At 38.4% G+C, this 18,917-nt stretch overlaps 1 protein-coding gene across 1 annotated transcript in view; it reads right to left on the reverse strand.

Annotated features, from left to right (window-relative positions):
- Positions 1-56: 56 nt before the first annotated feature.
- The window catches only part of SERINC3 (serine incorporator 3), a 19,987-nt gene continuing 1,126 nt past the window's right edge, over positions 57-18,917 (reverse strand). The window contains exons 2-10 of the mRNA XM_035006368.1: positions 14,777-14,938; positions 13,963-14,156; positions 12,778-12,857; positions 11,979-12,116; positions 9,330-9,499; positions 8,253-8,343; positions 7,223-7,403; positions 3,395-3,622; positions 57-2,750 (exon numbers count right to left, since the gene is read on the reverse strand). Coding sequence (XP_034862259.1) covers positions 2,612-2,750; positions 3,395-3,622; positions 7,223-7,403; positions 8,253-8,343; positions 9,330-9,499; positions 11,979-12,116; positions 12,778-12,857; positions 13,963-14,156; positions 14,777-14,938 — 1,383 coding nt within the window. The 3' untranslated portion in view covers positions 57-2,611. The remainder of the gene's footprint in view (positions 2,751-3,394; positions 3,623-7,222; positions 7,404-8,252; positions 8,344-9,329; positions 9,500-11,978; positions 12,117-12,777; positions 12,858-13,962; positions 14,157-14,776; positions 14,939-18,917) is intronic.

Raw genomic sequence — 18,917 nt, forward strand, 5'->3', positions numbered from 1 at the left:
CCCCTAATTTTCAAAGAAAATTTGTTATTTCAAATTAATATCAAAGTTATCATGAGAAAAAATAAAAACTTTATTGGACTTTGTTACACTTATTTTACAATTTAGTATTGTTTTATTTTGCATTACATAAGGTGGGGGATGGCACACCTTCATTGTTTCTGAAGTTTAGGACCTTTAAAGGTCTTAATCTGGCTACCCTGCTATTAAGGAAAGTGGGGTGTCTGCTTTACACTGGCAAAGTAAGGGGCTAAACCTCCCCTATTTGCCCCCCCCACCTCCCTTGTAACTTTATCTCTGTACCCTGACATAAAGCACTGGTTTAAAACACAGTGGTTCCAACGATTCTTATCAAGCCCTGCTTCCTTATCCCATCCCCACCAACCTCCATCCCAACTGAGATTGTCCCCTCTGTGTCCCATCTGTTTAATTCTGTAAGAACACCTCAAATCTAGCCTCCATCAGACTGTGGCTGAACATCTCTGACCTGTGAATACTGTCTGATCTCATTTTAGCCCATAGTGAGATTAGCAGTTACCACCAGAGTGCTTAAAACGGGTTAAGCACTTTGCAAAGTAACTTTAAACAATAATATGTACTAGGTACTATCTTTTATTCAAACGAGGAAAACATTGAGGCTCAGACAGATGGTCACACAGATAGTCATCTGCCCAAGGTCATGTACTCAATAAATATGAGCCGACCAGTTTGACAGACAAAAAAAGCAATGCGGATACAAACCCAGTCTTGACTTCCAAGCCAATGTCCTTAGCCATTCTTAAGGGACCAACCCCATCCTTCCCGTACAATGTGTTCCTCTTCCTGTCTCTCCCCATATAAATGGAACCCCCATCAACTCAGGTGATGAAACCAGCAGCACTCAGGAATCGGCCTCTCCCCGAGAGCTAATCAATTGCCAGTTTTTAAATTTTAATTACTAAGCTGTCAGTTTCTCCCCATCCTCACTTTCGCTTCTCTGTTTGAAATGGTGTATGGCCTGCCCTGGTGTCTTCTCTAAATGCCTCTCTACGCGTCAGATGCAGTGACTGAAGACCGTTTGTTCATGTCACTATGAATATGCTCTCAACGTAAGGTTCGAACTCTTCCGTGTGGTTTGCAAAGCCCTTTGTGACCCAGTCCCTGCCCTCTTCTTCCCATTCCAGCTTTCCTGAACAAGTCTGCATCTCCCTTCCTTTAACGTGAAGTTTTGTCTACCCTGCAGCAATGCCGGCCCTCTACCCCATTTCTCTCTCAGCTAACTCCTAACAATTCCTGGCTTCCAACTCCACTTTTTCCAGGAAGCCTACCAGGACTACCCCCCACCCTGACCCCAGGCAACTCTCCTGAGTTCTCTGCAATTCCTCAATCACAAGCACTCATCCCAGGCGCTGTACACCTGTCAGCTCATTTTCACCCTCCTCTAAACTCTAAGTCCAAGATGGCAGAGCTGGTGTCTTGTCATGTTTAACGCTGGATCCCCGAACGTGACAGGGCCTGGTACAGAACAGACACTCAGTAAATGTGTGGTGAAAGAACGAACTGTTCTAGTCGACCTCCCTGTGTGCTACCTCTCCTGAAGAAGTTTCCCAACAGCGCCTGCCTTGTGTCTCATCTACACAAGTGTCTTACCCAGGGAAGATATTATTAGTACAATTTTTGGATGAGTTCAAGACTTGACTTACTAGCCAGGCCTCAAGTTTTAGAAGAGACAGGCGCATTCTGCTCGATGCCTGATGAACCTGACTGCCCACATATGTCTACAAATTATAGGATGGCTGCTAACTCATAAAAGCTGTAAAAGAAAGGGCCTTAAAAGCTTAAGTCTCTATTTTAATCAAATACTTTTATAGTGCAAATATAATAAATTCACATGCATTTTACTTTTACATACTCATAACAAGATAATGACATAAAGACTAAAGTGGCACTGTTTTCCCAAGTGACTTCATTTTCGCCAAAACTACAAAGCGCTTATGGAGACGAACGCTTCTGGCAAAGCTGGACCTGCTTTAGGCATCACTGCTATGGCGTCCAAGACTGAATGAACTAACCCAAGCTGCAGGAGCGGTTAGCCGGGTGAGCCACCCTGCTCGTCTGCGGAAGGACTCAGAGGCACGCACCCCTCCCCCCAAGAACTCCAATGCCACACCTCGTGGGGGATAAAGGGCTGAACACACTGCTTGCTTGCATCACACAAATAAAGACTTTCACAGAGGAAACCTGTCACAGAAATGGTGGGTTTTGTTTTTTGCTTTTTAAGGAGACTGCAATAGAAATATATTAACGATTGGCCTCAAATATCCAACATTTTTCTTACATTTTAAATCAAAGTTGTAGGATCCTACAGATCTTAATAAAGAACTCTCTTCACAGCACAGCTGTAGTTCACTTTAAAACGCAAAATGTTCCCTTCGCGCTATATCTTTACAAATAAACATAATATACATATAAATGAAAAGTTCACATCCTGCATCAAGCATTACTTAATCTTGCTCTCTGATATAAACTTGGATATAGTCACATTTGCAAAGTGTTCACTTAGTATTTTAGTTGAAGCAAAAGTAAAATAGATAGGGGCTTTCGGCAAAGCAGACCTTTATGAATTCTCAGAGGTTCAGCTGAAGTCACGATTGGTGAGGACGAGTGGAGCCACAAGGGTCCAGACATAGAGGAGGAGGCAGACCCAGCTGGAGCTGATCTTGACCCACACAGCTGGCCACTTGCTGGTCATGCTCTGGAACTCTGCATCAGGGCTAAGAAAACAGAAGACAGGTGAAAGAGCCTGTCACCAGTATCCAGCAGCAACCCCCAGCCAAAGACAAGAAACTTGGCTAACACTACGCTTTAGTAAGGTTCTAGAAGGAACTTGTGAAAGCTGCTATTATTAGTTTTTATGTGCAGGGGACTCTGCCTCTCAAAAAGCTTTTCTCTTGTCAGCATGAAGAACACTGACTACTGTATTTGCTGGGCAAAGTTCTTCAGGAACACCTAGCTGTTCTAGATACTGGCAAAAGTCTAGATTGAAATGGAGTCCCTGAAACTTTCCTTCTTTATCACACCATTACTTTGATCAGAATACTCTAAATGGCCATCTCTAGACACAGAGGAAAATTAGTGAACAGAGATGGGTCCGACTGCTTTATGTTACAATTTTCTCTCTTAAGTAGCTCAAGTCCGGAAGAACTCTCCATGATTTTTACTCTAAGAATTCCAGCTGGATTTTAAATCCAAGAGGAGAAAAAAGTCAAAAGTATTTCAGAAAAGAGTCAGCACTGAACACAACAACTTCATTATATGGGTAAGGGAAGGGGATTCTGAGGTTAAGCAATGGATGGAGATTTTACAGGCAGCAAGGGGGGCCACGTGGTCTTCCATCCGGTTTGTCTGTGCCTCCTACCTGTACCAGCTGGTCAGGGTCATCATGATGTACAAGGAAGCCAAGGAGAGCATGAAGTGGAACAAGAAGTAGCTGTACTGCACCCCTTCCTTCTCGTTGTCCACAGCCCGCCGAGGCTGTCCGTCTTCTTCATCGCTGCCCCCGTTGACAGCTGTATCACGGAGGATCACGCTGTCACTTCCGGACAAGGTCAGCTTACTTACTTGGCTATTGTTGGAAGTGCGGATGCTGGAAAGTGATCCGAAAGAAGACAAATCAGAAAGGGGCCATGGGATGAATTGCTGCCATTGGCCTGTATACATGCAAGTTATTTCTGAACTGCCCCTATTTGGGGACAAAGGCCTTCTGAAGGGCTCTGCTTAAAGTTCTCAACTGCTGACTGCCATCACAAGACAGAGAGCATGCTCATCAGTTACCACGTGGTTAACTGCTTAGGAGTTTGAGTTTCATCATGTTCTCAGTGTCTGCTTCCAGGACTTCACAAGAGCTTCTTCCACGCTTGGAATGGACCACCCACCAGCCTTCTCCCAGCTAGCTTCATTCTTTAATTCTCTATGTGCCATGTCTTCTAGAAAGCCTTCTCTGACATCAAGTCATCACTAGGCTGGTTTAAAATCCCACAGCTCCTCCTGCTTCCCTCTGCCATAGCACTTACCATTCCTGTCTTTCTTGCTAGTTCTAGAACTCCTCAACAATGACCGTAGTCCTCTATGCATTTCTAGCACACAGCAGATGCTCACTGCAAGTTTGTTAAATGACTGAATAGAAAAGTACATACAACTAAAGGACAAGAACCACATGATCATCTCAACATACACAGAAAAAGCACTTGACCAAAATCTAATACTTTTTCCTGATAAAAACACTCAACCTAGGAATGGAGAACTTCTTCAAACATAAAGGGCATCTATGAAAAACCCAGAGCTGACATCATACTTAATAGTGAAAGACTAAAAGCTTTCCCCCTGAGATCAAGCGTAAGACAAATAGTCCACTGTCACCATTTCTATTCAATATTGTACTGGAGGTTCAAGCCAGAGCAATTAGGAAAAGAAAAGATAAAAGGCATCCAGATTGGAAAAGAAGTAAAATGATCTCTATTTGCAGATAACCTGACCTTATACATGGAAAATCTTAAGGAATATACACACTATTAAAATCAATAAATGATCTTGCAGAATACAAGATCAATATACAAAAATTCTATGTCTATACAGTAACAATGAAAAACCTAAAAGATAAATTAAGAAAACAATCTCACTTATAATACTGTCAAAAATAACACTTAAAAATTTAATAAAACATGTTTAAGACTTGTACAATAACTATAAACCACTGAAAGAAACTGAAGACCTAAATGAAACATCCTATGTTATGAACTAGTAGCCTTAATAGTGTTGAGATAGTAATACTCTCCAAGATGATGAACAGATTCAATGCAATCCTTATCAAAATCTCAAACTTACAAGCAAAACTCAAAATTTACACAGAAATGCGAGGGACTCAAAATAACCAAAACAATCTTGAAAAAGAACAAATTTAGATGACTCATACTTCCTGATTTCAAAACTTACTACAAAGCTACAGTAATCAAAACAGTGTGGTACTGGCATAAGGATAGCTATACAGATCAATGAAATAGAGTTATGAGTCCAGAAATAAACCATTACATTTATGGTCAACTGATTTTTGACAAGGATGCCAGGACAACTCAATGGGGGAAAGAATAGTCTTTTTAACAAACAGTGCTGAGACAACTAGATATCCACACACAATGGAATTAAGCTGGACCCCTTACCTCAAGCCATATACGAAAACAGTAAGACAGCCCAAGTTAAAATAGGCAAAAGATTCAAAGAGACATTTCTTCAAGATATACAAATGGCTAATAAGCACATGAAAAGAATGCTCAACTTCATCAGTCATGAGGGAAGTGCAAATCAAAACCATAATGAAATGCCACTTCACATTCTCTAGAATGGCTACAATAAAAGACAATTACGATGTAATGATTAAGAGATAATGAAACTGGAAGCTTCATACATTGCTGATGGGATTGTAAGATGATGTAGCCACTTCGGAAAACATTTTTGTAGTTCTCAAAAAAGGTAAACAAAGAGGTACCACATAGCCTAGCAATTCTACAACTAGGTACAAATCCAAGAGAATTGAAAATGTACATCCACACAAAAAAACCTGTACACAAATATGCATAGCAGCATTATTCATGATAGTTGCACAGTGGAATCAACCCAAATGTCCATCAACTGATGAAGGATAAAAAAATGTATATATAAACACAACGGAGTATCATTTCCAACAATAAAAAGGAATGTCATAACATGGATGAACCTTGAAAACATACTAAGTGAAAGAAGCCAGTCACAAAAGACCATATATTTTATGATTCCACATGTATGAAACATCTGAATAAGCAAATTTATAGAGATAAAGGAAGTAAGTTTCTGCCAGTGGTTGGAGCAGGAAGGAATAGGGAGGTGACTGCTAATGAGCATGAGGTTTCTTTTTGGCAAAATAAAATCTTCTAAAATGGACTGTGGTGATGGTTGCACATTCCTGAATTGTACACTTTATTTTTTTTTTAAGATTTTATTTGACAGAGAGAGATATAGCGAGAGAGGGAACACAAGCAGGGGGAGTGGGAGAGGGAAAAGCAGGCTTCCCACTGAGCCGGATACAGGGCTCGATCCCAGGACCCTGGGATCATGACCTGAGCTGAAGGCAGATGTTTAATGACTTAGCCACCCAGGCGCCCCTGAATCGTACACTTTAAAAGGGTGAATTTTATAGTATGGAAATTGTATCTCAAAAACAAAACAAAACATATTAGGCCAAAAGCAAAACAAAAAAAGTCATAGACAATATAAAACACATAAGCATAGCTGTGTTCCAATACAGCTCTATTTACAAAAACAGGCAGTCAGCCCAAGGGCTGTAGTTTGCCAACCCTTATTTTAAACAATCATAAAAAAAAAAAAAAAAAAGATAAATTTACACATACTGTGGCAACTGTTCAAATTATGACATTCATATGTGAGAATACTGTGTGTATTTACAGAGTACATTCCTAATTTATTTTAAAAAATTATCAAGTGACATAAATAAAATTATGTACAATTATATAGATACAAATAGACTGTAGATAAGACAGTTAAGTATAAGCAAAGGAAAAAAGTATAAAATAATATGTACCAAAATGTTTAATCACGGAAGAGGTAAATTTGGAGGGAGGATACTTCCATTTCCCACTTTACACTATCTCATTTACATTATTAATTTATATAAATATATCCTTGCCCATTTTTAGTTCATATTTTTACATTAAAGTAATATATGCTATTATATAGAAAATATCAATAAAAAACAGGTAGGAGGATGAATGCAAAGTGCTAACATAGGTTCTATCTGAGCCCCTGGATTAACTAGTGATTTTAAAATTAGATGTATAGAATTCTGTAGTTCTTTAAATATTTTTTACAATGATCAGGAAATTCAGATTTTCTTACAAAAAAAGAGAAACTAACCAATTTTAAGAGCCACTACTCTAGCTGATCTAGGGTCAGGTGAAGACTTTATCCTCCTATCCAGGGAGAAGGTATCTCTATGTCAGTTTGGAAGGAATTATTTGATAAGAGGATTTACTAGGCTTTAAGAAATATACATGGCTAGGGAACTGAAGAAAGTCGAGGACTTTCAATAAAGAGTTGTTTTTCTTAATTCCTCACACTGCTTTTTGAAAGCAAAATAGCTTCTTTCCTCTACGACTAACCTTCATGAGAATCTTGTCCCAAGTACTTTTTAACTTACCTAGAATACAAAAGGCAGAGAACAAAGCCTGTCAGCCCAATAAAATTCTCTAGATCTAAAAAATGCCCACTCTTTGAGGGTGGAGAAGGGGTAGGGACTACAGCAGTTGAATTTCCAGGAGCCAAGGTTGGTGCAGTCATGTGCTTAACGATGCTCCACAGGCCAGGGTTGCAGGAACGATCTGAAAGTGTAAAATTTTTTATTATCCTTAGTTAAAACTCCTCTTGTTCCAAGAAAGGATGTGAGGGAAGTGCTCACACATCATTCAGTCATGATGTAAAACATGGGAATGTTACACTTAAAAGAACCTGAAAGCTTAGCAACTAGTTACATATTTGTGTGGCAATCAGTGACTTAGTTTTAGAAAAAAAGGAAAGACACAACAACAAAGTATCTGTCAAATTCATAAATGTCAATCTTGACTTTACTGATTTTGAAGTTTAACTGGCAGATGTCTTTGGGTCTGTAGTTGTACAAAGGCTTTAAGCACAGGGAATTTTTCCCTCGTTTTGTTTGTACAGTTAAATAGGAAGTACACTAACAGTAAGTGAGTCATCAGTGGAGGGTCTGCAATAACCGTTTTCCTTTGAAACAAGTCCAGAGAATACCCTATTGAGTGAGACACAATGCAGTCATTATAAAAGGAAATTTCTTTCAGAGGTTTTTTTTTTAGGTTTTTTTGTCTAGAGCCTGTAACACCAAAGTGAAATTCAATTACAACAATGCCACAAAGGGCCAAAACAATGTTGCCTTGTCCAACTCTTAACTAGTCTTAGTCCAGGGAAAAGCCTAGACTGTTTAAGGGCTGTGGTCCTTTAGGCTGTCAGCTATGAATAGCTATGGACAGACATGGAGAATAAAACTTGAAATGTGAATATCTGTACCATACGGTGAGCACTGTACTTAAATTTAAGTGAGGCTTTTTGTTTGCCTGTTTGACGTTTGCTCTACCTCTACTGTTTGCACCTGCCAAAGGAGTAATTGCCTACTTTCTCTCCATCAAATGAATGTGCTCTTGAAATCCTCTTACCGGGTTCATTGGACATGGCTGACCAGGTGAGGTACATGGTGTAGAGGGTGATGAGAGAGGACTGCAGGAGACCAGACCGGGGCTGGTGTTCCTGTGGAATCAAACAGAAAACAATGCCCCAGGAACTGCAAGGGCTGACTTTCTAACACCCAGCGGATTCCCCTGGGTCCGCCTGAAATATTATTAATGGGGAACCTTCTCGTTCTATTTGACAGCTGAAAGAGGACAAGTAACCTTTCAGTCTGAGTTAGCCTGAGAAAGAACCAAGAAAGAGGACTGTGTACTACTGGTTCTCGAGGCATTTGACAGCCCTGGAATCCTGTGTATCCCGCAGAGGCTGATTTCCTAGTCCCTTGCTGTCATAGAAGCTAAGCTCAATGGCGGCACTAACTAGCTAGGTGACCCATCATCTCTCTGGAACTTCAGTTTTCTCATTTTTGAAAGGAGAGGTAATATCTACATATTCTTTTCATATTTCTCACATAAAACTTCATGAATTGGGGCGCCTGGGTGGTTCAGTCAGTTAAGCATCTGCCTTCGGCTCAGGTCATGATTCCAGGGTCCTGGGATCAAGCCCGGCATCACTTGCTGCTCAGCGGGGAGCCTGCTTCTCCCTCTCTTTCTGCCCCTCCCCCAGCTCATGCCCACTCTCGCTCTCAAATAAATAAAATCTTAAAAAAAAATTTTAAAAACTCACAAAAACCTCCATTAATTTTTGTATTTAAATGATGAAACTCGCATGCATGAGTTTTGTTTTTAAATATTAAAAGCAACGATTTTCTAGTTTAATCCCCCTAAAACAGCTTGGCTAATGATTCATAAGACTCATTCTCATAAACTATTTTATAACAGCTATGAAGTTCTCAGGTTACCTAGGTTTTTTTTTAACGATGGGGAAATTATCCACTGAATTATGAAATCAACGGCACATTTTACAGTTACTAAATTAGAATTATGAAGAATTTATCATAATATGGGAAAATGTTTAAGTAGATAAACATAAACTCATATAAAAAGTTACATCAGTTGAGGATTAATTACAAATTTTTCACAGGAGGAAAAAGCAGCAAACCATACCTGAATTTTTGGATGGATGGATATAATAGAAACCACAAAGCAAAGGACCAAATTAATACTGATGAAGAACTTGTTCTCTGTGCAGCCGTCCGGTTTGGTGTAGTATGTGTAGAGCAAGCCGACAAAGACAACTGACAGAATGTAGCAGACGCTGGTGACAGAGAGCAAAGCTAGAAAGAGGGAAACCAAGAGGAATGCTCACAAGTGTAACAAACTTTTCTAACGAAGACCAATTTTCTTCTACTCCGTATAAAAATAAAGACACATTATTTTACTGTCATGGTGCTCAACATTTTATGGGGAAACTACAGAAGACCCAAGGTTGACGTCTCAGACAGCTTTAGAGATGGCTAGGTGTTAAATTCAAGCAACCGGACTCACTTTCCAGATTACCTACCTTGATTCCATGGGTTGAAAAACCAGACATTTGATCATTCCAGCTACAGTGAACTCTTAACTGTATGCTAAATAATGTGCATTATAAGCTTTTCTTAGGAACTTGCAAAACTAGTGGGCCCTCCAACTGGCCCAGTGTCAGCAAGCTAAATGCCAGGGATGGTGTCAGCAGAAACGACAGACAGGCATCTTTTATGACATCTGTCCTCTGCAGCCACTGGCTATATAAACCCGCTTCCTGTCTGATGAGACCACATCACTGTGGGAAAGTGGCATATTTGCTATTTTCAAAAACCTAAAATAATACTCCTTTCTGTTCACATGGATAATCAACAATTAGCTATGTAACCCTGAAAATTAGAAAACATAACAGAGTAATAGTATACTCAGACCAACTGTAGCAATGGTGAGCTCAATTAACTTGTACTTAATTCACGGCACACTTATTTAAGAAAACCGGTTTCGACTTATAATCTCCATGGGTTTTGCATATTTAAAATTAAGTGATGTATATGATGTCACTATAAAATGATAACGTATGTTAAAGTACTAGCACAGTTCTTAATGTTTTTCCATATGAATATGCAAGATTTCTCTACTTCTTAGTTGCTCCAAAGAATAACAAATCTGCAACTCATTATTAAATTCTTCTAAAGTTGAGTGATTCAAATGAATTATATAAAAAGGAAGTAAATGGATAAAATAAAAATAAATTTTTATCAGTCAGAAATGGGGAGGTGTTTCAGGATTTCCAATCCATCATGATAAAACAATTTCTTAAATCTCATGCTAAAACAGTCATTACACACAACTGAAGTGGCCAACAAAACAGGGCAATGGTTAAACAACTTATGGTATACCACACCATGGAGCACCATGGAACTGTACACCATTAAGTGAATAAGATGTATCTATAAAATGTATGTTAGAAAATACTCATTATATAGTTGGTGAGAAAAACAAGTCATGGAACAATACATAATATGAATCTATTTACATTTAAATAACAGAACATGTGTATGTGTACAAAGACATAAAGATCCAGTAATTGTGGTTATATCTGGAGAGGAAAGTGGGTTGCAAGTGGGTGGAGATTTGCAGGTTTATTTTTTATTAAGTTCCATCAACTGTGTTTATGGTGAACATAGTATTCATTTTTGGGGTCTTTTTTTGGTTTTGCTTTTGTTATTATTTAAAAAGCAAGGTAGATAAATAACATGAAAAGAAAACTGGACAGTTTGATAATGCGTACTAAAAGCCTTTAAAATAGCCATACCCTTCCACTCTTCTACTTCTAGGAATTTATTCTAAGGAAAAAAGCAGAAATGTGCTCAGAGATATATTATTAGGTATTTACTGCTGCATTGTAGCCACATATTCACAGGCTACTTCTAGGTTTTAAAAAAAATCAAACTATAAGCTATCCAAACGTATAACACATGTAAAAAATTAGTAAGATACAAGTACACATCTTTTTCAATGACTCTTTTTCTACACATAGAAAATACATATGCAAGAAAAAAGACTGGAAAGATATAGACTAATATGTTAACAGCGAGTATTAATTACTAAAGAGTTGGATAATGGGGGATTTGTTTTCTTCTGTAATTTTTGGTTGTTCAAATTCTTGACATAAGAGTAGCTATTACTTTTATAATGGGTGGGGTGCAGGGGCTAGGAATTTCAACAACTATTTTTTTAAATGAGATACGGCTGGGTCATTTCCCCTAATAAGTAGAGGATTCCAAAGTCCTTCCCCATTATTACCAGCTATGAGTCCTATTTCCACCCTAGAAATGTTAAGTGCCCCTTTTCCACCAGAAAGCTTTTACAAGGGGTGTGGGCCATACTCTGAATAAAGCAGTAAGGACTGTTCACTTTTATCTGCTTGAGGGATGTGGGCAGATGACCCATACGTATAATCCACCTGAGCCCCCTGTCCGTGGAAACAAGGAAATCAAAACCAGAACTACATCATGAAACACAAGTTTTTTCTTATGTAAACACATCTAGTTACATTACAAATCTCAAAATAAATGAATTGAGAGAAGCCAATGATTTCTATTATCTGTGCTCCCCCCTTCCAGTTAATGCATATAATTCAGAACTGAATCAACTGGGAAAGTATAGTTTTTAAAAATTCAGCTCTAATTTGGAAGTTTACACATTTAAATCAATGGAGATTTTTATTGTACATCCTGTTTAATATAGCATAATGCAGTATGGCTTTTTTAGGTGAGTTTAGATACCTACCAGCATACCAGCACCTTGGATTTTCTTCTTCCATTCGATTTACCCATGATTCATTCCAAGAGTGAGCAAAGTCGACCAACAGCACTAGCTGGATGAGGATGAACAAAAAGGCCCCTACCATGCCGACAATAAACCAGGCTACAAACCAAAACAACAAAGTTATTCTTACCAAAGGAGTAACATTTCAGAATGTTACTATCCAATTTTAAAACAATTTCAATTCAAGTAAGAGAGAGGTGGTAAAGACACATTCTGTCTCCAGCAGTACAGCAGAAGATTATTCCAATTCTAAACTCAAAGGCATTCTCTAAGATATGTTTTGTTGGGCTTCAGACCTTTTAAAATTTGTTCTAGCTTGTGCCAAGGGGAGCCTGGGATCTGACCTTCCAAATGGTACAACAAGCCTTTTCCTTTATAAGGGAAAAAAATCACAGTGGAAATCCACAGATGTCACTTGATGTTATGGTAAGAAAGCACATTAAGACAGGGATAGAACACATATGAGTTACAGGTCCCTATGTTGACAAGCTCTCAGATTAACTTAGTACTGCCCAAGTGAGAAGGTAAACTATTAAAATATTGGCAACATATGGTTCCAGAACAGCTGAAAAATGGGCTGAATGCTTCCTGGGTTTAATCAATTAATTACTACCTTAATATTACTACAAAGTCATAAAACTGAATACCACCTCATTTAATTGCCAGTTCTGGCAAAACCAGTAATGAGTATGTAGCTTCAAGACCATCATTTGTGGAGTGTGTATGTATTATAATTAACCCTCTTAGTAGTGAGCCATACCTGTGGTGAAATGGCCCCCAGGGATGTAGAAAGAGCCAACCATGATACCAACAATGGCAGCAATTTTGAAGAACCAAAACCTATTAAAATATAAAAGTGCATTTATGAAATGTTAAATTTTGCCCTTATACTGAGAAAAGTGAATTTCTGAAATGCAAAAATAAGGACTCAGTAGCATTCCCAACATGATTGTCTGTGCTTATTTCATTTGACATGAAGCTGCTTCACTCCATCTTTCATACAATTTAAGGACAAACACTAGCCCGGAGAACAAATAATTCATAGACATAGTAAGAGAAAAACATACAACTCAAGAATTTCCCTACACTTAGCAATTAAAGACAGGAATTTTTCTACAATTCTGGAGTATTCTAAACTAACAATGTTAGCTACATATAAAGCAATTAACTATTGGATCTAGGGAAAAGTTATCACCTAATCCTTCTTTCATAACATAAGACATAAGTGCCTTGTGCCCACAATCACACAGTTCATCACTGGCAAAGCTAAGACCAAACCTGACTTTCAGCCCATGATCTTTAAAGACTGCCTTGTATGGCAGTGGGGAAAGAATCAGGCTTTGGAGCTGGACAAACCTGAGTTCCAATCCCAACTCCAACTCTCACTGGCTCAGATATCTCAGGCACTTTATTTAACCTTTCTGAAATTCAGTTACTGCATCTATAAAAAGAGGATTATAATACATATAAAGTATACACACTCCCTTCAGTTTTCAAATAAGAATTATGTCAAAGGGGAACTGGGGGCAGTCAGGAATGGGAAACAACAGATTTGTAAATCAGTGGCCCAAATACATGTAGTTTATCTTTCAGTACACTGTTTAATAGATCAGGTACATTTTTATCTTCTAACAATAAAAAGTATACATGTTTGTGTGTATGCAGTGCCTAGCACAATCCCTGAACTGTTTCACAGGTGTCTGATAAAAATCTAGGAACTTGAAACAAAGGTATTAAAAAAAAAATTCCTCCTCACCCCCTCTGTGCTACAGAACTCCAACTGAAAATGACATCGAAACAACTTCACAAGTACAATAGGTCAGAAATACATGTGGGCCACTGATTCAAATACTCTACTGCTTCCACCAGAATGGCAACATTAACTGTTCAAGGGGAGGATCCACACCATAATATAACAAGTAAATAGTAAAATAAATTTACGTACCCATTGTGTACTGCTGCTCTGGGATCTTTACTCGTTTTTACTTTTAACATGAGCAGAGAGAAGACAAAGAAAAAGATGGCCAAGGCAAAGCTGATCCTATATACAGCTTTGTAACCAACCAGAACATCACAATCTTTATCCACCTTTCTATCAGCCACATTGATTTTAAATCCCCCTTCACAGAATCCAGGAATCTGGAAAAAGCAATTTCAATGTTATGGGAATATCCACATTTAAACAAAGATTCTATCCCATCGTAAGAAAGCCTGAATTTATACAACTGACTACTTCAACAACTGCAAGACTGTCCTGAGGGACTTTTCTCTTTGCCTTCCAATTCGCTTACAAATCTTGTCACCAAATAGTATAAACAATTTGCATTTTGCAAATAAAAGTGAAGTGTTCTCTTCTTTGCTTTTCTTGCTGATGAGGTTATCTCCCATTTTGCCATGAATTTTCATGCTACAACTGATTCCTTCCACAGGTGAAGGGCTAGTCTAGCTCAAATGTTTAAATCTGAAACGTAAGTGGGAAGATAATGTTTTCATGCCACTCTTTTAATATCTTTCTCTCAGTTCTTAGAGTAGAGCCTGAACATGTTCATTCTGAGTACCTTGATTTCTAGAAAAGGACTAACACTTTCATATTCTATGTCTAGACTGTACCCAAAAGTAATTTAAAAACCCAACAATTACAATGAACTTGACTGAGTTTTACAATGGTAAAGAAGAGTGTTAATTACAACTAAAATTGTGCAAAATAGAAAAATAATACAAATAACCAGTACATTAAGGCTACTGTTACTTCTACGTACCTTCTTCAGCTGTGATTCCATCCCTTCTGTCAGCATGACACAGGATACAGCAGCGCCCAGGAAGAGAATAAAAGCATAGATGAGGCGAGTCACCGTGGAATTCTTACTATTGGGGCAGCAACTACACACCAGACACGATGCACCGCTGCAAAGGCAGGGAACCTGTAATAAGCATACCACAGCCATTTGAGACCTCTTTCAGGGGACTCCATCATGTCATAAGGGTCACAGAGTAGAACATGAGGCAAACCAGGCTTTGACGGCTGTAACTGAGAGAGTTATGGCTGGGAAGAAGTAGTTAAAAGCATGGGTTCTGGGGGCGCCTGGGTAGCTCAGTCAATTGAGTGTCTGACTCTTGATCTCGGCTCAGGTCTTGATATCAGTCATGAGTTCAAGCCCCACAGTGGGCTCTGTGCTGGGTGTGGAGCCTACTTAAAAAAAAAAAAAAAAAAGCATGGGTTCTGGAGTCAATATTATTTGTCACTCTAACTCAGCAAGTTACATAAGCTAAGCTTATTTCTCCATCTGCAAAATAGACTGAATAACGGAATCTTCCTCCCTCAGACATTGCCGTATTAAATGAGTACTCAACACAGTGCCTAAAACATACTAAGAGCCCAATAAATGTTACTTATATTCACAAAGAGAGCATATTTTATTTAAAAACAATATAAAAACCTAACTCCACTTGCTATATAAGGAATCCTAGTTACCAAATCTGGTATTATAGCATCAAGCAACATTACATGGAAACCCTTACAAATGATGATAAAGAGCTGTTTAGCTCAATTTAAGAGTAACCTGGAGATTCCTCAAAAAAGTTAAACACTAAAATCCCCAGTTGACCCAGCAATTCCTCTCCTAAACATACACCCAAAAGAATTGAAACAGGTATTCAAACAAAAGCTTGTACATGACCATTCAAAGCAGCACTATTTATAGTTGCCAAAAGGTAGAAACAACCCAAATGTCCATCAATTGACGAATGGATACATAAAATGTGGTATAGCCACACAATGGAATATTATTCAGTCATCAGAATGAACAAAGTACTGATACATGGTAGAACATGGGTGAACCTAGAAAACATCATGCTAAGTGAAAGAAGCCAGACCCAAAAGGTCACATATTGTATTTCATTTATATGAAATATCCAAAATAAGTAAATCCCAAAACAGAAAGCATTAAAGGTTGGAGGAGGAGGGAGATGGGATCAGGAGTGACTGCTTAATGGGAACCAGGCTTCTTTTCAAGGAGATGAAAATGTTCTGGAACTACACAGATGTGATGACAGCAACAACAGTGTAACACTGTAAATGTACTAAATGCCACTGAATTGTACACTTAGAAATGGTTAATTTTATGTTATGTGAATTTTACCTCAATTGAAAAAAGAGAGTAACCGGGCTCTCTGGTGAGCATTTCAGATGAAGGCATAATCTGAGTCGTTTTTATGTAAGCTTAATTAGGAAAGCACTTGAATTGCTTTCACAGATGACATTAAGTCACATTACAAAGGCAGGCTAAGTCTGAATCATCAGCAGAAGCAGCAGATGTAAATAATGGGGGATGCTGGCCTCACAGTATGGTCCCAGTCTTTACTTTCATAGATGGTACCTTGGGTGGACTTTATCATGGTTTTGTGTGATTTGGAGCAAGATGCTAAGCTTCTTAAAAGCCCAGTTTTCTCATCTGTAAAAATGGGCGTTAACACCACCTAAACGGTTATTGTGTGAAGAACAACCCAGCGGCAGGAATATACAGCACCTGGCATAATGCCTGGCACAGCAGAGGCTCAATATATCATGGTAGCCATTAACATTTGTAACCGCAACAGCCATGGTAAATTGATCACCCAGTTTCAGTCTCCAATTCTTAACTACAGTCTGGGCCAAAAGACCATAATAGAGGTCTATAGCTGGCTGCAGAAAGAAACAGAGGTTTTACAGCCAAAAACAATGACACTAATTGCTTCATGTTTATTTTGTCTGCATTCTCACACTCCTAACTCTCTTTAGCTATTTACTTCCTGGCCTATTAAATAATCTCATAATAACTGCCTACTGTTTGTTATGGGTTGAACTGTGTCCCCCCCCAAACCCCACAAACTCATATGTTGAAGTCCTGATCCCAAGTACCCGAGAGTGTGACCTTATTTGGAAATAGGGTCATTGCAGATGTAATTAGCTAAAATGATGTTATACTGGAGAAGAGTGGGCAGCTAATTAAAAATGACTTGTGTCATAAAAAGGAGAAATTTGGGCACAGACATGCAGCACAGGGAGAACACCGAGTGAAAACAAAGGCAAGGAATATCAAAGACTGCTAGCAAACCACCAGGAACTAGGGAAGAAGCATGGAACAGATTCTCCCTCATCACCCTCAGGAGCCAACCCTGCTGACACCTTAACCTTGGACTTCTAGCCTCCAGAAACTGAGAGACAACAAACTTCTGTTGCTTGAGCCACCCAGTTTGTGGTATTTTTTTTTTTTTTAATCTAGCCCTAGCAAACGAATATACCCACTTACTTGTTTATAAGTACCATGAAAATATAAGTGCCCTTAGGAGGGACCAGCTACTCTGTGGAACAGAGCTGTCCTACTATATGTTATGTCCCTTCCCTATCTCAGTAACAACTCTATTCTTACTCAGGCCAAAAACCTTGGTCATCCTTGATGTTTTTTTCCTTTTCCAAAACTCTCATCCAGTCTGTCAGCACATCAGCTTTATCCTCAAAATATATCCAGAATCTGGGGCACCTTGCTGGCTCAGTTGGTAGGGCACATGACTCTTGATCTCAGGGTGGTGAATTCAAGGCCCATATCTGGTATGGAGCCTACTTAATTTTTAAGAAAATAAATATAATATAATATAATTAATATAATATAATATAATATAATATAATATAATAATAAAATAAAACATATCCAGAATCTGACCACTTTCTTAGCATCCTTAGCTATCATGTTGGTCCAAGCCACTACTATCATCTTTCACCTGGATTAAATACAATGGCTCCTGTCTCACTGTTGTAGCCACCCAATCGGAACCCAGAGTTGGTATAAAGATTATTTTAAGATGAAGACATTTGAGATTCAACAGATACGGGGAAAAAAGGCTTCTTTTGAGCTTTCCTCATCTGGCTAAAGGCAGCAACTTCTGGGATGTGAGGCTGCCGTAAGTTCTCTTTCCAAGAGAGTTTTATGGACATGAAGAAGACAAAAGACCTATGCACCCACATAAACAAGGATTATCACAAATTTTCTTATCTCCTGTTTGTTCTTCCTAACTAGAAGCCCTTTTCTTTTCCCCTATTAAGTAAGGTATATAATAAGCCCTATTTTCTAACCATCTCTTTGAGTTATTCATCACCGAATGATGAATAACATCCTGCAAGTATGTGTTTTGCATGTGTACACAGTTCTTTTTTCTCTTGCTAATCTTTCTTCACTTTAATTCGTAGGCCCCCAACAGAGGGGGCCTAACCACTAATCCCACAGAGGATGCAAGCAAAGTTTTTTCTCCTCTACACTGCTTTACCCTTTCTTTTCTACAATCTGTTCTCCAACAACCACCTTGTTAAAACACAGGTCAGATCACATCACTCTTTTCTATATTGGATCCCCACATCACTTAAGAGTAAAAGCCAAAGTCCTTAAATTGGCCTACAACACCATACAATGGGTATCTACATGATTTGGCTCCCTGCTACCTTTCTGACTTCATTTCCTATTATTCTTCCCCTCACTCATCCCATCTCTGGTACACTGCATTCCTTGCTATTCCTGTTGACAAAACGGATTAATAAAATAGAAAAGCAATTTACAGATAAAAATGCTTTGATGGCATCAATTCAAATATTAGCCTTACATCAAAGGCAAAATGTGTTTCAGGTTATTAGGATAAGAAAGACATCTTTGTTTCAAATTACAAATTCACTCCTTAACTAATTACCTTCTTAACTATATATTTTTTTCTAAATCTACTTTGCAAATAGTCTGACCCACTTGTGGATTGTAAAATTCAACTTACCAGGATTTGTTCTAATGTGACAGAAAAATTGTACAGCAGATGATAAAAGTAAAAATTACTTCACAACACTTGTGTCTAAATGGGCATATTAAATCAACCATGTAAAAT

This window comes from Mirounga leonina, unplaced genomic scaffold (genome assembly GCF_011800145.1).
Source record: "Mirounga leonina isolate KUSES-001 unplaced genomic scaffold, KU_Mleo_1.0 Mir_150, whole genome shotgun sequence".
Classification (NCBI taxonomy): Eukaryota; Metazoa; Chordata; class Mammalia; order Carnivora; family Phocidae; genus Mirounga; species Mirounga leonina.